The sequence below is a fragment of the Tachysurus fulvidraco genome, chromosome 6 (genome assembly GCF_022655615.1).
Source record: "Tachysurus fulvidraco isolate hzauxx_2018 chromosome 6, HZAU_PFXX_2.0, whole genome shotgun sequence".
NCBI lineage: Eukaryota > Metazoa > Chordata > Actinopteri > Siluriformes > Bagridae > Tachysurus > Tachysurus fulvidraco.
The window spans coordinates 6,663,910-6,681,409 of NC_062523.1; the positions used below are offsets into that span (position 1 = coordinate 6,663,910).

At 39.5% G+C, this 17,500-nt stretch overlaps 1 protein-coding gene across 7 annotated transcripts in view; it reads left to right on the forward strand.

Moving 5' to 3' along the window:
* The window catches only part of itprid2 (ITPR interacting domain containing 2), an 82,933-nt gene that overhangs the window by 52,888 nt on the left and 12,545 nt on the right, over positions 1 to 17,500 (forward strand). For 5 of the 7 annotated variants that reach the window (XM_047815499.1, XM_027162594.2, XM_047815501.1 and 2 more), the window contains 8 exons: positions 1,831 to 1,884; positions 5,534 to 5,573; positions 7,388 to 7,489; positions 8,046 to 8,254; positions 11,620 to 12,278; positions 13,128 to 13,188; positions 15,033 to 15,121; positions 15,380 to 17,089. In XM_047815499.1, coding sequence (XP_047671455.1) covers positions 1,831 to 1,884; positions 5,534 to 5,573; positions 7,388 to 7,489; positions 8,046 to 8,254; positions 11,620 to 12,278; positions 13,128 to 13,188; positions 15,033 to 15,121; positions 15,380 to 17,089 — 2,924 coding nt within the window. The remainder of the gene's footprint in view (positions 1 to 1,830; positions 1,885 to 5,533; positions 5,574 to 7,387; positions 7,490 to 8,045; positions 8,255 to 11,619; positions 12,279 to 13,127; positions 13,189 to 15,032; positions 15,122 to 15,379; positions 17,090 to 17,500) is intronic. The other 2 variants (XM_047815504.1, XM_047815503.1) reach the window with 2 other exon arrangements.

Genomic DNA, 17,500 nt, shown 5'->3' on the forward strand with positions numbered 1-17,500 from the left:
AAATGCTAATGTAAAAATGGCAAAAATCTAACAGCATTTTAAAATAAACCTTATCCAGATCTCGGCTCTCAGCAAGGCCGTGGTTAGTTTACCTTCAAACCCTACAGAGAGCTATGTATCATGTATACATAGTACAAATGGTACAGGTTGTATAGTATATACAACCTGTACCGTTTGTCGGATCATGATCGTGTCGTAATCACCGGCGTATGGGAATGAAAGGGTGTGTGTGTGTGTGTGGGTGTATGTTTGTTGAAAGATGGCAGTTCACAGAGTTTGTGTGTTAAAAGGTGAACTTGTCCATCCCTTGTTCTGAAGGAGGAAGTTTGTGGGTGAGGTTTATGATGGACTCTATATTATTGGTAGGTTTTTACCATGATGTCACCAGGAAAAAACCTGATCGTGTTAAATCTTCTGTGTATTTCACTATCACAGAGGTTAATCAGTGGAAAGGAGGGAAGGAAGGATGGATGGAAGGAAGGATGAAAGGAAGAAAGTCAGCATTGATGGATGGATGGAAGCCTACTTGTGTTCTATTAGTAGTCCTAGTTTGGCTTTGGCACAATTTCAGCCCTTATAGATTAACAAAACAAAACATCTATGTATTCAATGATAAATTAAAAGGAGACAAAATAAAGTTAAGAAAGTCTGTCATTTTTAATTTAAGTGTCTTTTTTTAATGATTTTATAATGTACAGTATATGAGGAATAAACCACTCAAGGTCATGCTGATATATAGGAAAATAATTAACAACATTGCAGAGACACGCAAAGCGATAGAGTTACTGTCATCATCCCAAAGCTGATTCACGTCCCAAAGTGTTTTATACTGAAGAATTTTAATATATTAAAGACAAACACAAGCATTTTCTGTTTATAGTTGCATATAGTTTCGTTGTTGTTGTTGGAATGCCCAAAAGAGTCTGGCAATTGTAGCGTCTTTACTTTTATGGATGAAACAATACAACGTTATTAGTACGAGTGCATAAATGTAAAGGTGCGATTTGAATTCAAGCTGGAGCTTCTGTCAGAGCTATTGCTGAAATTAGTCAGCATCTTTTGACCAATCAGATTTATGAATTCAGCATCTTGGAATACAGCTTGGAATTTTTCTTGTTGAGGAAGAGGAGGAGGAGGAGCACAAAAACCTTAGTCAATACTTCAGAAAATAAGTCTCACCCCACTAAACTATTTTTTTTTTCTTAATTTGCTGATTTCTTGTTGATTTGTTTGCTGTTTTTTTGTTTGCTTGTTTGCATGTGTGGTCATCATCAACCTTCAATGGCATGAAACTCCCTTATTTATTTTATACTTAAAATGTCTGTCATTTTTGGATTCCTGTGTTTTGTGTAAATGACTGGTTCATGTTACCAACATGAGTTGTTCCCTGTTTACTGCAGCATTGCAATATATACATATTTAAACTGGTGTGTGTGTGTGTCTGTGTCTGTCTTTCTGTACTTATTTATTTATTTATTTATTGTAATTTATTATTTTTTTATTTTTTTTATTTTATTTTTTTTAAGCTAGCATTACAGCAACTATCTGTGAAAAGTTGATTTCTGCTCCACCACTCCTTGTGAACTTTGGAGCCGAGACCTACCTACCTACACACACACGCACACACCACCACCACCACCATGTGGTCAATAAGCTTGCTCTGTAGATAAGCTAGTGACGGTCCATGCTGATTCATGATTCAGTCTGTGTGGGAGTTGAAGGAAGCATGGTTTTAAGAAATGGAGAAGAGTTCTTCATCTCGGGTTAGTGTTTTCTTTAGTGTTTAGCAATGGCTGAGTGTGAGGATTTTCTTCTACCTTTGCTTTGTAGGACCACTGAGGAATGGCTGTAGCTTTGAAGATGACCTGTCCTTGGGTGCTGAAGGTATGTGTTTATATATAAATACTGAAAATACCAGACACATTCTTGTTTGTGACAAAGTTGTTGTAACATGTTCCTAAAGGAAAATGAGAACTTTTTTTTTTTTTTTAAAGCATTGACTGAATGTTTTGTAACTGGAGGTTCATGAAAATTTTAAGAAAAGAAAAAAAAACGCCAGTTTGTTTAATAATCCTAATTGTTTTTATAATGCAAGCAAAATGCATTTAGAGTAATGAATTTAAATCTTTAAATGTAGTCCTCAATCTTTCACCACTTTTGTGAGAGGTATTTAAAATTTAAAAGGGGCCAAAAATGTTTAATAAAAGCTGAAGAAATAAATATGTATTTAAGTGATGGAATATCAGGGATTTTAATAGCGGGTGAATTCCACATAACTGTAGAACCACAGCCAGCTACACCACGATTTATGGGTCCAAGCACCCAGTGTTGTAATCGTATGATTTTTGTTAGGATTCTTCTGCTTCTTCAAGGCAGGAAACAATTTTAAGTCAAACTTTTTTTTAATGTTTTGCTCAATAAAACCGATCACATAAGCTGTCATGACAAAATTCTTTCCCCTATAGATTTTTTTAACAAAAAAAAAAAATAAGTTCAGAGAAATGTTTTTCAGTACTGTATATCCAACTGTTTGTTTGTTTGTTTGTTTGACAAATATGGCAAACCAAAAATACTTATAACTGGTTAAGTGTGTCCACCGAAGGAATTGGAGAGGAGGTGGGGCTTAAAACCTCCACCTCATTTAAATAAATAGTGTAAGATTGAATCCTTTTGAAAACTTTAATTCATCTACAAAGTTTACATTTTAGATTTAACATATGAATTCTTTGATGGTAAGAAGTGTCTGACTTCTTGTAACCAAATACATATACAAGTTATGACAGTTTGACACTTTATTTTTGATCTTACGTTGGATGATGGTGATACCACAAAATTGTAATGTTGCAAGCAATTGTCACAGTGTACGCGTTACGATAAGTTGGGCTCCTGTCTTGCCACCTCATGCGATGCCTTGCCTCAGTCTCGCTAATAATCAACAGAGTGCAATTGTCTGTGTTCGAGAGTTTTTTGCTCCTTCATCATCGCCATCATCATCGTCCGACAACTAAAGCACTATTCGGACGGGATTAGTTTTACGTGGGGACGTGGAGTAATGCAATTTTACCTCAGGACGTCTGTAATATTAATTGGCCAATTCGCACGGGACAAGACATCTCAGTTAAACTAGCAGAAGTGGGAGGGGTAACTCGCTTTACGCACCACAGTAACCTCCTTGTCGTCATGTGCGTATGACGTTGCTTCCTGTTATCACGTGCGCTAACAGAAAACTTTTCGCCTCCATGCTTGAAAAACGCGCCAAAAACTACTTTTAAACAGGAAATCACGGAATTTTACCGTACATATTTACAGCGGGTCGATTCGGACGGGATTAGTATTACCTGAGGTAATTTTTCCGGACCTATTTACAGAAGGTAAAAGTCGCCGTAATCTTTACTGACATTGTCCTTAATGATTACCGAGATGGCACATTCGGACGGGACTAAAATCACCGGGAAGCTCTGGTAAAAATTACTTTACCCCCACGTCCCCACGTAGAACTAATCCCGTCCGAATCGTGCTTTAGTTTATGTAGCCATTAACAACCTAACGTTGTTCAAATATGCAAACATCAGACAGAATATTGCAGAGTATGATACGATACTTCAATACACTATTTGCTAAGTAGCTTTAGTGATTTCATTTTAAAGTTACCACCACCATTCCTTAAGACTCCTGGGTAGGCTAGGTCATGGGTCGACCTGCAATATTTTCTAGTTACGATTGGGGTCATTGAACCTCCTTCTGAACTTGGGAACTAGCTGTATACCATTTTATCACTAGCTGTATACCATATCATCAAGATTTATCAAGTTGTTTCATTTCTTTCTCCACTTTGCTGGTCACCCCCATGCACTATGCCCTATGCTTTTCAATGACTTGGGGATTTTTTTAAGACTGGGAATTGTGGAAGTGAAAATAAATATTACCCAGTAACTGCTGCCATTTAGAGAAGTGAAACGAGTGCTGATGTGGAAAAACCACCAGTCCAAAATTGGGTAAAGCAAGAACATATCTAGAGTGAATGAACCCATTACAGGCATTACTGTTATAGTACACTTTGCTTAATGAGCGGTTGCTGTGTCTTGAACAAATCTGGAAATTGATTTGATACAAATCGGTCCGAATGGAATGGACATGAGGTAAAGTCAGTGATCTGAATGAAAATGAGTGATCTGAATGAAAATAAGTGATACGAATGAAGCTCCAACAGTTTGATTATTTAAAAAATGATTAAAGGCGGGGTCTCCGATTTTTGAAAGCCAATGTCGACATTTGAAATCACCAAAACAAACATGCCCCTAACCCAAACGGGTCCCACCCTCGTATTGATAGCTCCGCCCACACATACATATGTAACAAAGGCAACTAATGGAAAGTGTCTTTATCATAGCTGAAGGGAAGAACAATACGATTTCAGATAAACAAACAAGAAAAAATGACACACAAGCATAATCATGTAAAGGACAAAGGCATATATTAGTTCTGTGTAACAAAGCAAAACCAACGTTACTCACCTATCGAGAAGGAAAAAAGCGCCTCGGCGTCTTAAGTAAATTTGAGTTCCCCGAGTCAATAACTCCTGAGCTAAATGCTGTTACTACACAAAAACACGGTTGTAGCTGCCTCTCTACATTACTACGATAGAAAAGAGGTGTTATTTGTGTAGTAACAGCGTTTAGCTCAGGAGTTATTGACTCGAGAAACTCCAATCTGTGAATGTGGCCAACTTCCTGCTCCTTCAGTTCAGCTGATCCTATATTAACACGTCCTACTTCTTGCCTTATCGTAAGCCTTTCTTCTCTTTCTTTCTTTGTTTTTATTCTCCATGTCAATGTACACATGTGCACCGAACTCTCTCTGCACATATTGACAAGACGCGCCCCTTTCTGCTCATTGGCTACAGTTTTGTTTTGATTTTTGTTTACAATTCGGCCCGACTCAGTTTTCTGAAGTATTTCTCAAAAATCGGAGACCCTGCCTTTTAAATGAAAAAACACAACATGCCACTTAAGAAGTTATATCTGCCGAACGAGCCAGAAGTCTAGCATCAACAATCCATTTAGCCATTTCGTGTATAAGGACAAAGCCCCGCCCTCTTGGCTCTAGTGCTACACTCTGGTTGGTCATGTGACTGAAGAAATAAGAAATGATTGACATGCCGATCCACCTGTAGACAAGCCGATGCGTAACGGTGTACGAGAGTGTGTCTGTCACTTTCTGCTCCCAGTCCTTGTGTGATTTGTAATGTAAATTTGTGCTGTCTTGCAAACACACTCATGAGGACACGTACTGCAGAAGCTTCTGTACAGAGTCACAGGAAGGACGTGAAAGGAGGATGAATATGGAATGTTCTGGGAGGAATATTTATCTGGTTTGTTTGACACGGTTTATACAATCATACTGGATTGTGGTATTTTTCAGTAGTACATGTATTAATTTTACTGTCGGTAGCTAGGTCGTGCTTTGATATCGTATTGACCGAATCTTTCTTTCACACCAACACTTTCTCTTTGTCCTTTTTTCCCTTCTCCAGCCCATCTACTCCAGAGCAGCAGTGCCAAACCTGACCCCAGGTATTTAAAACCTTCCTCAATGATTTCTATCTGCCACTTTGTTTCCCCCTTTTTACCTGTTTTTCTAACCCCTTGTTCATGTGGCAAAACAAAATGCTCCTTTCCTTTTTTTTAAAATGTACGAGTTTGTCCGTCATTTTTGCCCGCTGCTACATTATAAAATTGCACATCATTAGAGGGTGCTTTGAAATCAGTGGTCGTAGTGATCTATGTATATTATGTTATGACTAAAACCGCTAAATAAATACAGTGGACTGACGGTGTCAGACATTTCTGAAGTCTCAAAGTGGAAGCTCTGCTAAAATAGCGCAGGGTTACGCAAAAATCCCAGACAGCTACGTATACCGTCGTGGGTGTTAAAACATAATATAAATATGATCTTAAATAAAACATACTCATGTTCAAGTTCACTTTATTTATAAAGCACATTTAAAACAGCCACAGGACTGACCAAAGTGCTGTACAAGAAAGGAGTGTTAGTAAAAATACACAGAAAAAAAAATAATACTAAGACAAGAGATAATAATAAAAAGCAAAATGGAATTAAACAATACAGTAATACACACTAAAACAAGAAATAATAGAACAAATAGAAAACAATAAGAAGAAAATGAAAAGGAAAACTATAGATATGCAGAGGAAAAGAGAGACATTTTTAAAAGGGACTTAAAGATGGACAGAGATGGTGCTAATCTTAATTCTATTGGCAAATCATTCCAAAGCTGTGGCCCAATCACTGAAGAAGCTCGATCTCCTTTATGCTTGAGGGCAGAGGCTCATGGGCAGAAAATTATTCTTATTACTTTAGGATCAAATGTTCCTTTTGATGGCAAGTCATGACACGCATCACATAGTAACTTTTATTCATCACGGGTCCATTGAGAGAATCTTAATAGAATAAAAGCACATATACATTTTGTCACATATACAATACAGCTCAGTTAAATTGTTTCTTCGCATATCCAGACTTTGAAAGTTGGGGTCAGAGCACAGAGTCAGCCATGATAGTGTATACAGAGGGTTCAGGGCCTTGCTCAAGGGCCCAACAGTGGCTTAAACCCCCAATCTTCTGATCAACAACCCAGAGCCTTAAATGCTTGAGCGGTTATGACACTCAGTCATAGAAATATTGGGATCATAATTGTATGTATTAAACTGAAGACCGCTACAGACTGAACAGTTTAAACCTGGCGTAAGTTTGTAACACTAAACTACAATTCTATATATTTTTTTTTCATTTTATGCAAATTAGCTGTAAAATGAGTAAAACAACAAATGTAAATGATTGGCTTCAATCCTAGGACCGGTCCTAAAGGGTGGGATTTTGAACATCCACCAACCTTCAGAATTTTTCACAATTTCCTGTTTAAGCTAGTTCTCCATTTAATAATTTAAAACTTGTATGCATATGTGGAACTCGACATCGATCTCCTCCGATTTATTCCAACATTTAAAATAGATTTGACTTTACATTGGCTTCTACAGCTATTAGACCCGAACGCAGCCTTGTGGGCTTGTGCTTGTTTGTTGTTTTTTTTTTTGACAGTCCTTTTTTTGTTTGTTCTCAAATGCAGTTCAATTCTGGCCATCGCTGATCATGCTGCTTTTTAACAAAGCCGTGTTTGACTCGCATCTAATTTTATCAGGAGGAAACACACTGCCTGTTTCAATTGGAAAAATGTCACATTATGCTATTTCATGTCATGGCTTCTTAAAAGCAGCATCCAGATAAGCCACACCCAGTAGTAAGAACATTAGCGGTTAGTCCCTACTGAGTAACAAGTAATCAGCAAATGATCATTGCTCTCTCTCAGTAGCTATGACATGCAAGCACTGGAGAAGAGGAGTCGGTTCAGACAGAAGAGTCGTAGTATGAACTCCACCGGCTCAGGAAAGAGCAGTGGCACCGTGTCCAGGTACTGACATACACCTAAATACTCCACAGTGAACTCCTTTTATTCATGCTCTTATCTTGTACTTTCCACTTGGACTTTGTTCTTTTTTTGTTTCTTTGTTATTGGTGTGCCTAGCAGAATGCTGCACTATACCGCGCTAAGCAATTAGATATGCATGCAATCAGAAGTGACTATTAGAATCCTCATGGAACATGTTGTTAATATTGTCTATTGTCCTTTCTCACCTACTGACTAGTTTTTCTGTATCGCACAAGACTATACTTCCAATATTTTAAAGTTAACAAACACATATTTTTAAACTTCTGATCATAGGACAGCTGAACACACCTGGCAGAGACTCTGCCCATAACTGCCCTCATGTGGTCTCACAGCTGCCCATGATTAGATTTTCCACTGAGGGCTCGATATTTTCTTCCAAAACTCCCTACATGACTTGTGGCATAGACTGAATTCGCAATAATAGGACATCTAATTTACCGCCAAATTTATGAATTAAAGAATTACAATCTTTACAACTTAAAAACTTTTTAACGTTGTAACCTTTAATATCCACCAGTGTCTCAGAGCTGTTGGATCTGTACGAAGAGGATCCAGAGGAAATCCTCTACAACCTCGGCTTTGGCCGTGAAGAGCCTGACATCGCCTCTAAAATCCCCTCACGATTCTTCAACACATCATCCGGTGCCAAGGGCATCGATATTAAGGTTTATCTGGGAGCACAGATGCAGCGCATGGAGCTGGAAAATCCTAACTATGCCCTGACAAGTAAGATATTTTCTTCATACTAGCTCAAAGAACTGTGATCTTTCCTGGATGGTGGGAAGGAAAGAAATAGCTTCCTGTTTAATATGCTAGGTAGTTACAGCTGCTTTCTAGCAAGCTTCATCTCACCCCACATCTGGGCTTCTTTTTTTTTTTTTTTTTTAAATTAAACAAATGGAAGATTTCTTCTTAGCTATTTGGGATTATTAAACACCATGATGGTAGATTTTGAGGAAATACTTTCCTAAATGATTTGGAATTAGTGGTGTTTTTTTTTTTTTTTTTTTTTTTTTTTTTACTTTCTATTATACGAAAATCCAGTATTTAGGTGCACTCTCTCTTTTTTCTTCACTGTGTTCTCTGTATTTTATTAACTTTTGGAGATAGCAAGCACAATGTTCAGGTACTCAATGAGGTCAAGGATTTATATCTACATGATAAGAGTCATCACAAGGTCATCACAAGAGTAATATATAGATATCAGGAACATCCTACCATATATTTCACTCTCTAGTTGTACCATTAAGAACTGTAGCCTATCTTTGGCTATTGACAATCAATTACCATACTTCTAAAAAATCTATCACGGGGCTTCTTTGTGAGATAGACCACAGACTCTGTACTACATTTAACATTTATTCAACACAGGCACGTGCAACCTAGCTAGCAGGTGAAGAACAACAAAATCATCAGCTAACTTACTTAGAACTATAGTCTAATACAATAACAGGCTTAACACATAAGTCCACTTACAGTTCTCACGGACACACGTTTTATCAACTTGTTAGTTATCCTCCAGACAGTGACAGACCACGTCTTTGTCTCATTTCGGCCGAGTGGCGCTCGTGCCCGCTCACGGTGTGAAGCGCGTCCGCGCTATTCTCCGAGATGCGCTTGATGACCTTTTGTGCAGCGGAATTTTTTTGTTTTTTTTGGACGACCTAGTTAAGGCATGCATCTTAAGTCATACAGCTGAGCGGGTGTTATTTGGGTGGCATTAACATGATAGGCATGCTGTAATGGTATACGTGAAGGTCTGAAGAGTTTGTAAAGTCTAGAGCGTCTCAATGTTTCTTTGTCCATGGTAAGATGAACCATTTCTTGTTAAATGTATATAGATCAGATTGTTGTGCCTTTGGTATGGATCGCATAAGTGGAAGGTACTCTGGAAACATTCCCTGTCCTCTGGCTGTGCATAAATTTTAGAGAGGTTCCAGTTGGTTGAAAGACTTTTCCAATCCTGATGGATTGTAGAATGAATATGAAAAGTGGCTATGTGGCTTTAAGAGATTTTGGAAATAATGAAAGTTTCTTTTTATGAACTTGTTTTTTTGTTTGTTTGTTTTTTTGTCATTTGTATAAGTTTGGAACTTCTAAATGATGTAGATTTATGATGATAGTCGAGATTTAAAACTTTGTCCTAGTCATGCATGCCAAGAGAGTAGAACTGGCCTAGTTCCTTGATTGGGAGGATTGGTCTTATTTCCTTTTCCTGTTGTGTAATGCTAGCAAGTTATGGCGTCTAAGCAGAACAGCACTCTTAATGTTGACCCACAAATGTCTTCAGCTGCTTTTTAATGTTGTGGAAGTGGGAGGTCAAAAAAAACAAACAGATTCAGTACACCATATGGCCAAAAGTCAAATCAAATCAAATTTTATTTGTCACGTACACATACATACAGGGTACGACACAGGAAATAGGAATGCAATTTAGGATAAAAAAAAACAAACCAAAAGGAGATAGATATAAATAAAAAAGTATAAACTATATAAAAAAAAAACTGTATAAAATATGAAAATAAAAGTGGAGTGGATTGTACACCAGTAGATATGAGTGGCTCGGTCATATCTAATGATGTCCATCTTCCGTAAATAAAATGGTAAAAAAAAAAACGTATAATAAAATAGAAAAGTATATAATATAAATAAAAAAGTATATGGACTCCTGACCATGTTCCCTCATATGTGGTTCTTCTGAAGGAGGTATAAGTAATGAGTGGGGAATTGGCAAGGGCAAACTTGATAAAACCTGAATCTCGTTAATACAGCCACCTCAAAGACATGAATTCTAATGGTACAGCCAGCTAAAGAAGTGTAGATAAGATTGGACACCGCTGGTTTATGGGAACAGTTTGTCCGGACTCCATCTCGACAGTGGCTTGAGTTTTTTGCACGGTGCTTTAAGATACTTTGCTACTTTGCTTCTTTGGCAGATGTGACCACGGCTCTTGGACAAGAGAGGTAAAGCTTCATTCTCTGTATATTACAGAGGTTTAATATAAGGATGTGATTGCAATTTTGAACAGATCTCTAGCTATAATGGATGACTAATCCAGGGCTTTTTTTGTCTGGATGAAAAATAATAGCATGGGTGATTTGAATTCGAACGAAATCATTGATAGCTGATTTATGTTTTAGATTGTACCTACTGTACATTACTGGTGCATACATAGAAAGCATGAAAACCCAGTGTTGCAAAGCCATCTGTAATGACCGAAAACAGCACAAAATGGTGTCGGTGGCTTTTACGAGACAGACAGACTGTGGAAGGAGGAGAAAGTGGTTAGCAGAAATATCAGCCATTTATAAGTCAATTCTGAAAGCTGTTCATCTTTGCCTATTTGCAGCTGCAATGCCAGCAAGCAGGCAATGTTATGTCTCATTCGGTCGATGGCTGTGTTTATTAAAAGCGCTAAATCTTGATGCATAATGTGAAGAAAATAATGCTGTAGAAATAACGTGTTTTACTGTTTAGAAGCACGTTGAGCTTGTTGTGGTAAGACTGTAATTCTGTTGACACTGCAGGAGAAAATGAAAAGCTGTTGCTGAAGTGAGCTGCAGTTCCCACACAAAGCTTTGTTTTCTTACATACTGTCCCTCTGTCTCAGATTGCACGGGGGGTGGAGAAGGATTGATCGCTTGTGTCATTTACACTGATGAGGAAGCCTGTAGTTCTCTCAGTTCTGCGTTGTCTTGCCTTGGCTGGTTTTTCTTTGAGTCGTGCCTGAACGCTTAGTCACCGAGTCTTTAGACAGGAAATTAGCTGTTCATACAGATAGCTGCCTGCCTGTTCATTTACTGACAGCTCGGCTCATTTATTATGTATTTCCCTTAAAACATGAACAAGTCAAATAAAATGTGCATGTTTTTTTTGTTTTTTTTTATAGTTTTAGGTTAAAATATTTTGAACGTGAATCAACATGAATTGATTTAATGTGTGCATATGCTTCCATTTGCTTCACGTTGGAGTTTGTGCAAATTCAGCAGCAAATGAAAGCATTGGTGCATTTGCAGCTAATTTGCAAACTGTATTTATTCAAATGCTCTTGGAAATACTCAGAACGTAATGCTTGTTTCCTTCTTTGTAGGTCGTTTTCGTCAAACTGAGGTTCTGGCCACTGTGGCCAATGTCTTCTCAGAGATCTACTCCCAGGTCTCAGGTCGTCCAGTTCAAAAGATCTGCCCGAAGTCTGAGGCAGAGCCAACTGAGCCTCCCCCACTACGACGGAATAGCTCCACTCTTAATGCAGTGAAGATCCTGAAGAAGAACCTCACTCGACCGAATCTCATGGCCTTGGCCGAGACGATGTCAAAACAGCCCTCAAAAACTGACTCAGAGGGAACAAAGAACAGTGTTTGTGAGCCTCATTCAGATGCTGAGCCCAGGCAGAAGATTTTCAGGAGGAAAGACTCATTACTGGCAACAGTAACTGAGGAGTCTAATCAGTCTGGGGTCGAAGTTTGTGACTCAGAGACAGAAAACTCCAAACTCGTTAACGGAGAACGGTTGCCTACATGTCTTTCCGAGAAACCCGAGAAGGTCGGAACGGATGTTTGTGACACACCGCTCTCGGTGTCCGAGCAGAGCAACGGAGAAATTGTTGAATCCGAATCGAGTATGATCCCTGAAGGGCAGAAGACTGTCTCCTCCTCTTCCATTCCAGATAAAGAGACCTGCCCTCTCTTGCCCAATCCTCACATGGCCCATCTCCTCAGCCAGCCACGAGACTCCTTTGAGATGGAAGAGGTAATGTTTGCTGTTTATTTGCAGTGCTGTTCGAAAGCTACAAATAACTATGCAAGAAATCCTTTAAAAGACACTGCTTTAAGGGCTTCAATGGTAAGGACAGAGCATGAAAAGCTTTTGTTAGGTCAGTCGCACAAAATGAGTGATTCTTTTTTGAAGAATGTGTGTGTGCGTGTGTGTGCGTGTGTGTGTGTGTCACACACTACGGAGGAAACCCCTGAGGCACGGGGAGAACATGCAAACTCCACACACACAAGGCGGAAGTGGGAATCGAACCCCCAACCCTGGAGGTGTGAGGCAAACGTGCTAACCACTAAGCCACCGTGCCCCCTTCCATATATATATATATATATATATATATATATATATATATACATACGGTGCACGGTGGCTTAGTGTGTGTGTGTGTGTGTGTGTGTGTGTGTATATATGAATGAATGAATATGAATACACACACATGAATTACAGTGTATGTGTGCGTGTGTGAATGAATACATGTATACATGTATTCATTCACACACGCACATATCACACATACACACACATTGTAATTCATTCACATTATATATATTCATTCACACACACACACATTGTAATTCACACAGTGAAATTCTTTCTTGGCTTATCCCAGTTTTGGTAGTCGAGGTCAGAGCTAAGGGTCAGCCATGACGATCAGCCCAGCAGTGACAGTTTGGTGGTGCTGGGCTTCAACCTTCCTTTCAACAACCCAGAGCCTTAACCACTTGAGCTCTCACCATCAAGCTTAATTTGAGCTTAATTATACATGTGTGTACACATGGGTCTTGGTCTTTGTACCTGGTATTTTGGTAACTCAAATGTTTTATTCAGTTGCAGAGTAACGAGGATGAGGCTGTTTCTGGGACTCGCTGTTTCTCCATAGAGGGCAGTGGTGAGTCTTGCTGTCTTTAATACCAACTGCTCTTTTAATTCCATTGCAATGCACATATTTGTACGTTCCGTATTAAGTATACGAATGCAGAGATGAAATTTCAGGAACCGCATAATTCATAATGCAGATATTTTTTTTATTTTGTTTCACGTTCAATACTTTTGAGTCGGTTCCGATTTTAACAGATTAACTATGTGTAGAGATGCATGGCTTGTAGCTACAGTTATTATTCTTGTTGTTTTAGCCCCACCTCCTCGGCTTGTTTGTTAAAACATGTATACATGTAGCATCAATAAAGTAAATTGGCTAGAATGAGGGTTGCACTTATACAAATATTTTACAGTCCCAATTGCAATAATATATGAACCGACAATGCGATCATTACACAGCAGCTAAGTAGAGTTTCTTTGGGGTGCTTTTCTTCCCAGTTTAGTGCAAGTAATCCTGAAAAAAATGACTTTAGAAAGACTCTTGAAGACGCATACCTTGGAACATCTGGCTAATCACTGCTGTTGGATTTAAAGGTTTAATTTAGACAACTGAATAACAAATATTATGCAGTTGTAGCACAAGTTATACATTAGCTTTTGGATTACAAACTATTCTTTTGTACAGATTTGGTTGGTTGTGCTGATTTAAATTAATCCAATCTGAGAACATTTGCTCTTAAAAATGCAGCAGGACTTCTTCCTAAAACAGACATCTTCTTTTTCACACACACACACACACACACACACACATGCAGAATCTCATTATACTAATCCCCACATAGTTTACTAACTATCCCTAAAAGAGCAAATTCGTAAAAGCTGGTAATGTACTCAGGCAGAGGATCCTGACTGACCTCTAGTGGTAGATTTCGGCTAAGACATACTGATTTTTTTCCTGTTGCAAATCATACTGTCAAATTTGGCAACAGAAAATGGAAGACGATAGGAACTGGACATTTTTTTCTGTGGCAGTTTGAATGGCATTGTTCACTGCAGATTGCTGACCAGCAAAAGCAACCGAAAGGTCTGTTCTGCTGGTGCCTGGTTTGTAAATGGAAATATGGTAAATTTATATGTTACATATGGATTAGAAATATATGTTTTTATAACCCCTTAATTCTTTTATAAAAAATAAATAAATAAATACCTTCACAAATCTGTCATAGTGCACTGACGATGAAAATTCGAACGAGTTCATCATGGTGCAGATTTGGTCATCTTTGACATATTCATAAAACCCTTGATCAGTGATCACTCTCACTCTCTCTCACTCATTTTCTACCGCTTATCCGAACTACCTCGGGTCACGGGAAGCCTGTGCCTATCTCGGGCGTCATCGGGCATCGAGGCAGGAAACACCCTGGACGGAGTGCCAACCCATCACAGGGCACACACACACTCTCATTCACTCACACACTCACACACTATGGACAATTTTCCAGAGATGCCAATCAACCTACCATGCATGTCTTTGGACCGGGGGAGGAAACCGGAGTACCCGGAGGAAACCCCTGAGGCACGGGGAGAACATGCAAACTCCACACACACAAGGCGGAGGCGGGAATCGAACCCCCAACCCTGGAGGTGTGAGGCAAACGTGCTAACCACTAAGCCACCGTGCCCCCCTGATCAGTGAACAGTTTCAGAAATTGAATTGCACCCGAGCACATTTTTGCTGCGCAGTGAATCGATTACCAAGTCTGTTTTATTGTAGCTATGGTCCATTCCGTTCAACTACAGCCGCAAGACCCACTGACTTCCTTTTGGATTTTTTCATGCGATGCATATACAACAAACCCAACGTTGATGCTCTCTCTCACACTCTTAGCTTTCCTTTTTCTATTTTCTTTTCAGAGCCTTTACTGAGGACAGGGAGTCAACAGTCAGACAGCAGTGGCTTTGCAGAGGATCCCTCATCAGAAGGCTCAGCTAATTCCCTGAAGGTCTGTTCATCATGCAAAAGTCAATTTAAAATCCATATTTTTTCTACCCAAGATATTATACGATTAATTAACACTTTGTTTATTTACTTACTTATTTATGCTTGAAAGGCATTTTTGGTAGGTATTTTAGTTATCATCAAAAACACTATACATTGTTCAAATTGTAAAAAAAAAACCATTGAGTATTAACGTAATATATTACTTTATATATAAATATATAATATATTACTTTAATAGTGTAATATATTTGTGCATCAGGTCCAGGAGAGCTCGGACAGCTGTGACAGCGAAACAACTGTGAAGGCTTACACAGTTGAAAGTGGAACACCTGGGACTCTGGAACACCCAGCCTTTGAAAGACTGTTAATGGATCAGGAGCTACTGATGCAGACCAGTATGGGGCTCTTTGGCCCAATGGGAGCTCAGGTGGTCCCTGAACTTGTGAGCCAACAGGTTCCAAGTCATTTTATCATAGACAAGACAAGGCTGGAGACTGCTGTGTCTGAGACAGAAACTCATGATAGACTTACTGATCCTGTAATTGAAACAGGCTCTAGCACAGAATCACTCAGCACTGTAGAGTTCACAGATCCAGAGCCATCTATAGATCTTGTTTCAGCCCCAAACACGTCTAATACAAGTGAGGAGATTACCCTGGTGGGTGAACAGGATATGACAGCTGACAGTTTAGAACAGATGGGTTTATCTGCAGCATCAAGCTCTTCCAATCCATTAGAGCCAGTGTTAGATGTACCCACCCCAGATCAAAGTTTAGAGCCTGTTCCTGAGTCTCAGATTCAAGATAAAGAGGACCTTAGCACCTCAAGTAGGGTCCGTAGTGCCCTGCTTCGGGCCCAGCAGAGGACAACCTCATGCGAGGATCAGAGGGGGCGGGTTTGGATTCGGTCAAGAGACCTACTGAAGGATCTCAATGAGGAGACAAGGAACCCACTTCAAAGGTCCAGCTCTCTCCCAACCACTTTGCTGAGCCCAGCTCGGGTGGTGTCATCTGTGCACATCCAGCTAGGTCATGGCTCAGTTCGTCAGTGCACGCCACCGTGCTACAGCTATCGCTATGAGGAGGAACCAGAGGAGGTCACATCCATTGCAGGGGAACAAGACGACAGATCTCAGTCCAGACACCCATCTAATCTTGTTGATTCAGATAGCTTAAATCTAGAAACAGAGCTAGACCGCACAGGAGTGCCTCCGTATCCCATGAACGTGCCTCAGCATTTGACTCGGTCGACTAGCTCACTGTACAGCACTCCTGCGGATTGGCCCTTGCGGCATATGGCAGAAGCTCCTGTTTGGAGCACAAACAGCGTTCCTGATCTGACCCAGCATACAAGGATACCACATCCTGCTATTCCACGTCACATCCAGCAAGAACTTCCTCAATTCCGAGGACATGTTGGCTCCCCTTACCAGAAACCTATACCAGTTAGGCCCCTTAGTCGCAGTTACACCCCTGTTAACAGCCCCTGCCCTTGCACACAAAGTGGGATGTATTCCCAGTATCCTCAGCCACAGAACTCACCATTTTTTCATTCTGTATACACACCACCTCATGGTTCAAATTTCCCCAATCAAAATATTTCTTATACCCACCCACACTGCATGCCTTACCATCCTCAGGCACCCTTCCAGTCTCCTCCTTTAACTAATCCTTATGGTTCCTCATTCAATTTACAAATGCATTCAAATCTCTACAATCCTCAAGTGCCTCTTACCCACTCCTACAGCGCCCCCTCTAGCCTGGCATTTGGTAACACCCCTTATAACCCCAACATGCCCTACAGACATCACTGTAACTCCCCATTCCACACACCACCACCCACATTTTCCCAAATGCCTTTTTCATTCCCATCGGACACACCGACTCCTCCTCCAACTATCGGTAGTACGGAAATGCAGCTGCGTCGAGTCCTACATGAAATTAGAGGCACTATGCAGAGTTATGGCCAGGTGAGATTTTTTTTTTTCTTCTTCTCTTTTACAGATAAGGAAAAGCTAACAAACTTTGTCTGAAAGTAAAAGCGAAAGTATTATGCAAAAGGTATTTTGGTTACACAACTAAATCCACCTTCATGTTTTGTTGACAGCATTTGATATTAGCTATGTAGAATTGATGTAAGGAAGTTTCTGGTTTCCTGGTTGTCTCTCTCCCTAAAAACAAACACAACGGCTGATTCAGCATATGATAGTGTGGTGTTCAGACCTGTTTCATGTTTGTGTGACACCTAGCTAATTCTTTCTTTCTTTTTATTCTTTTATTCTTTCCTTTTATTCTTTCTTTTTATTCTTTAATTCTTTCTTTCTCCCATTCTTTTCTTTCTTTCTTTCTTTCTTTCTTTCTTTCTCCCATTGTCCCTTTCT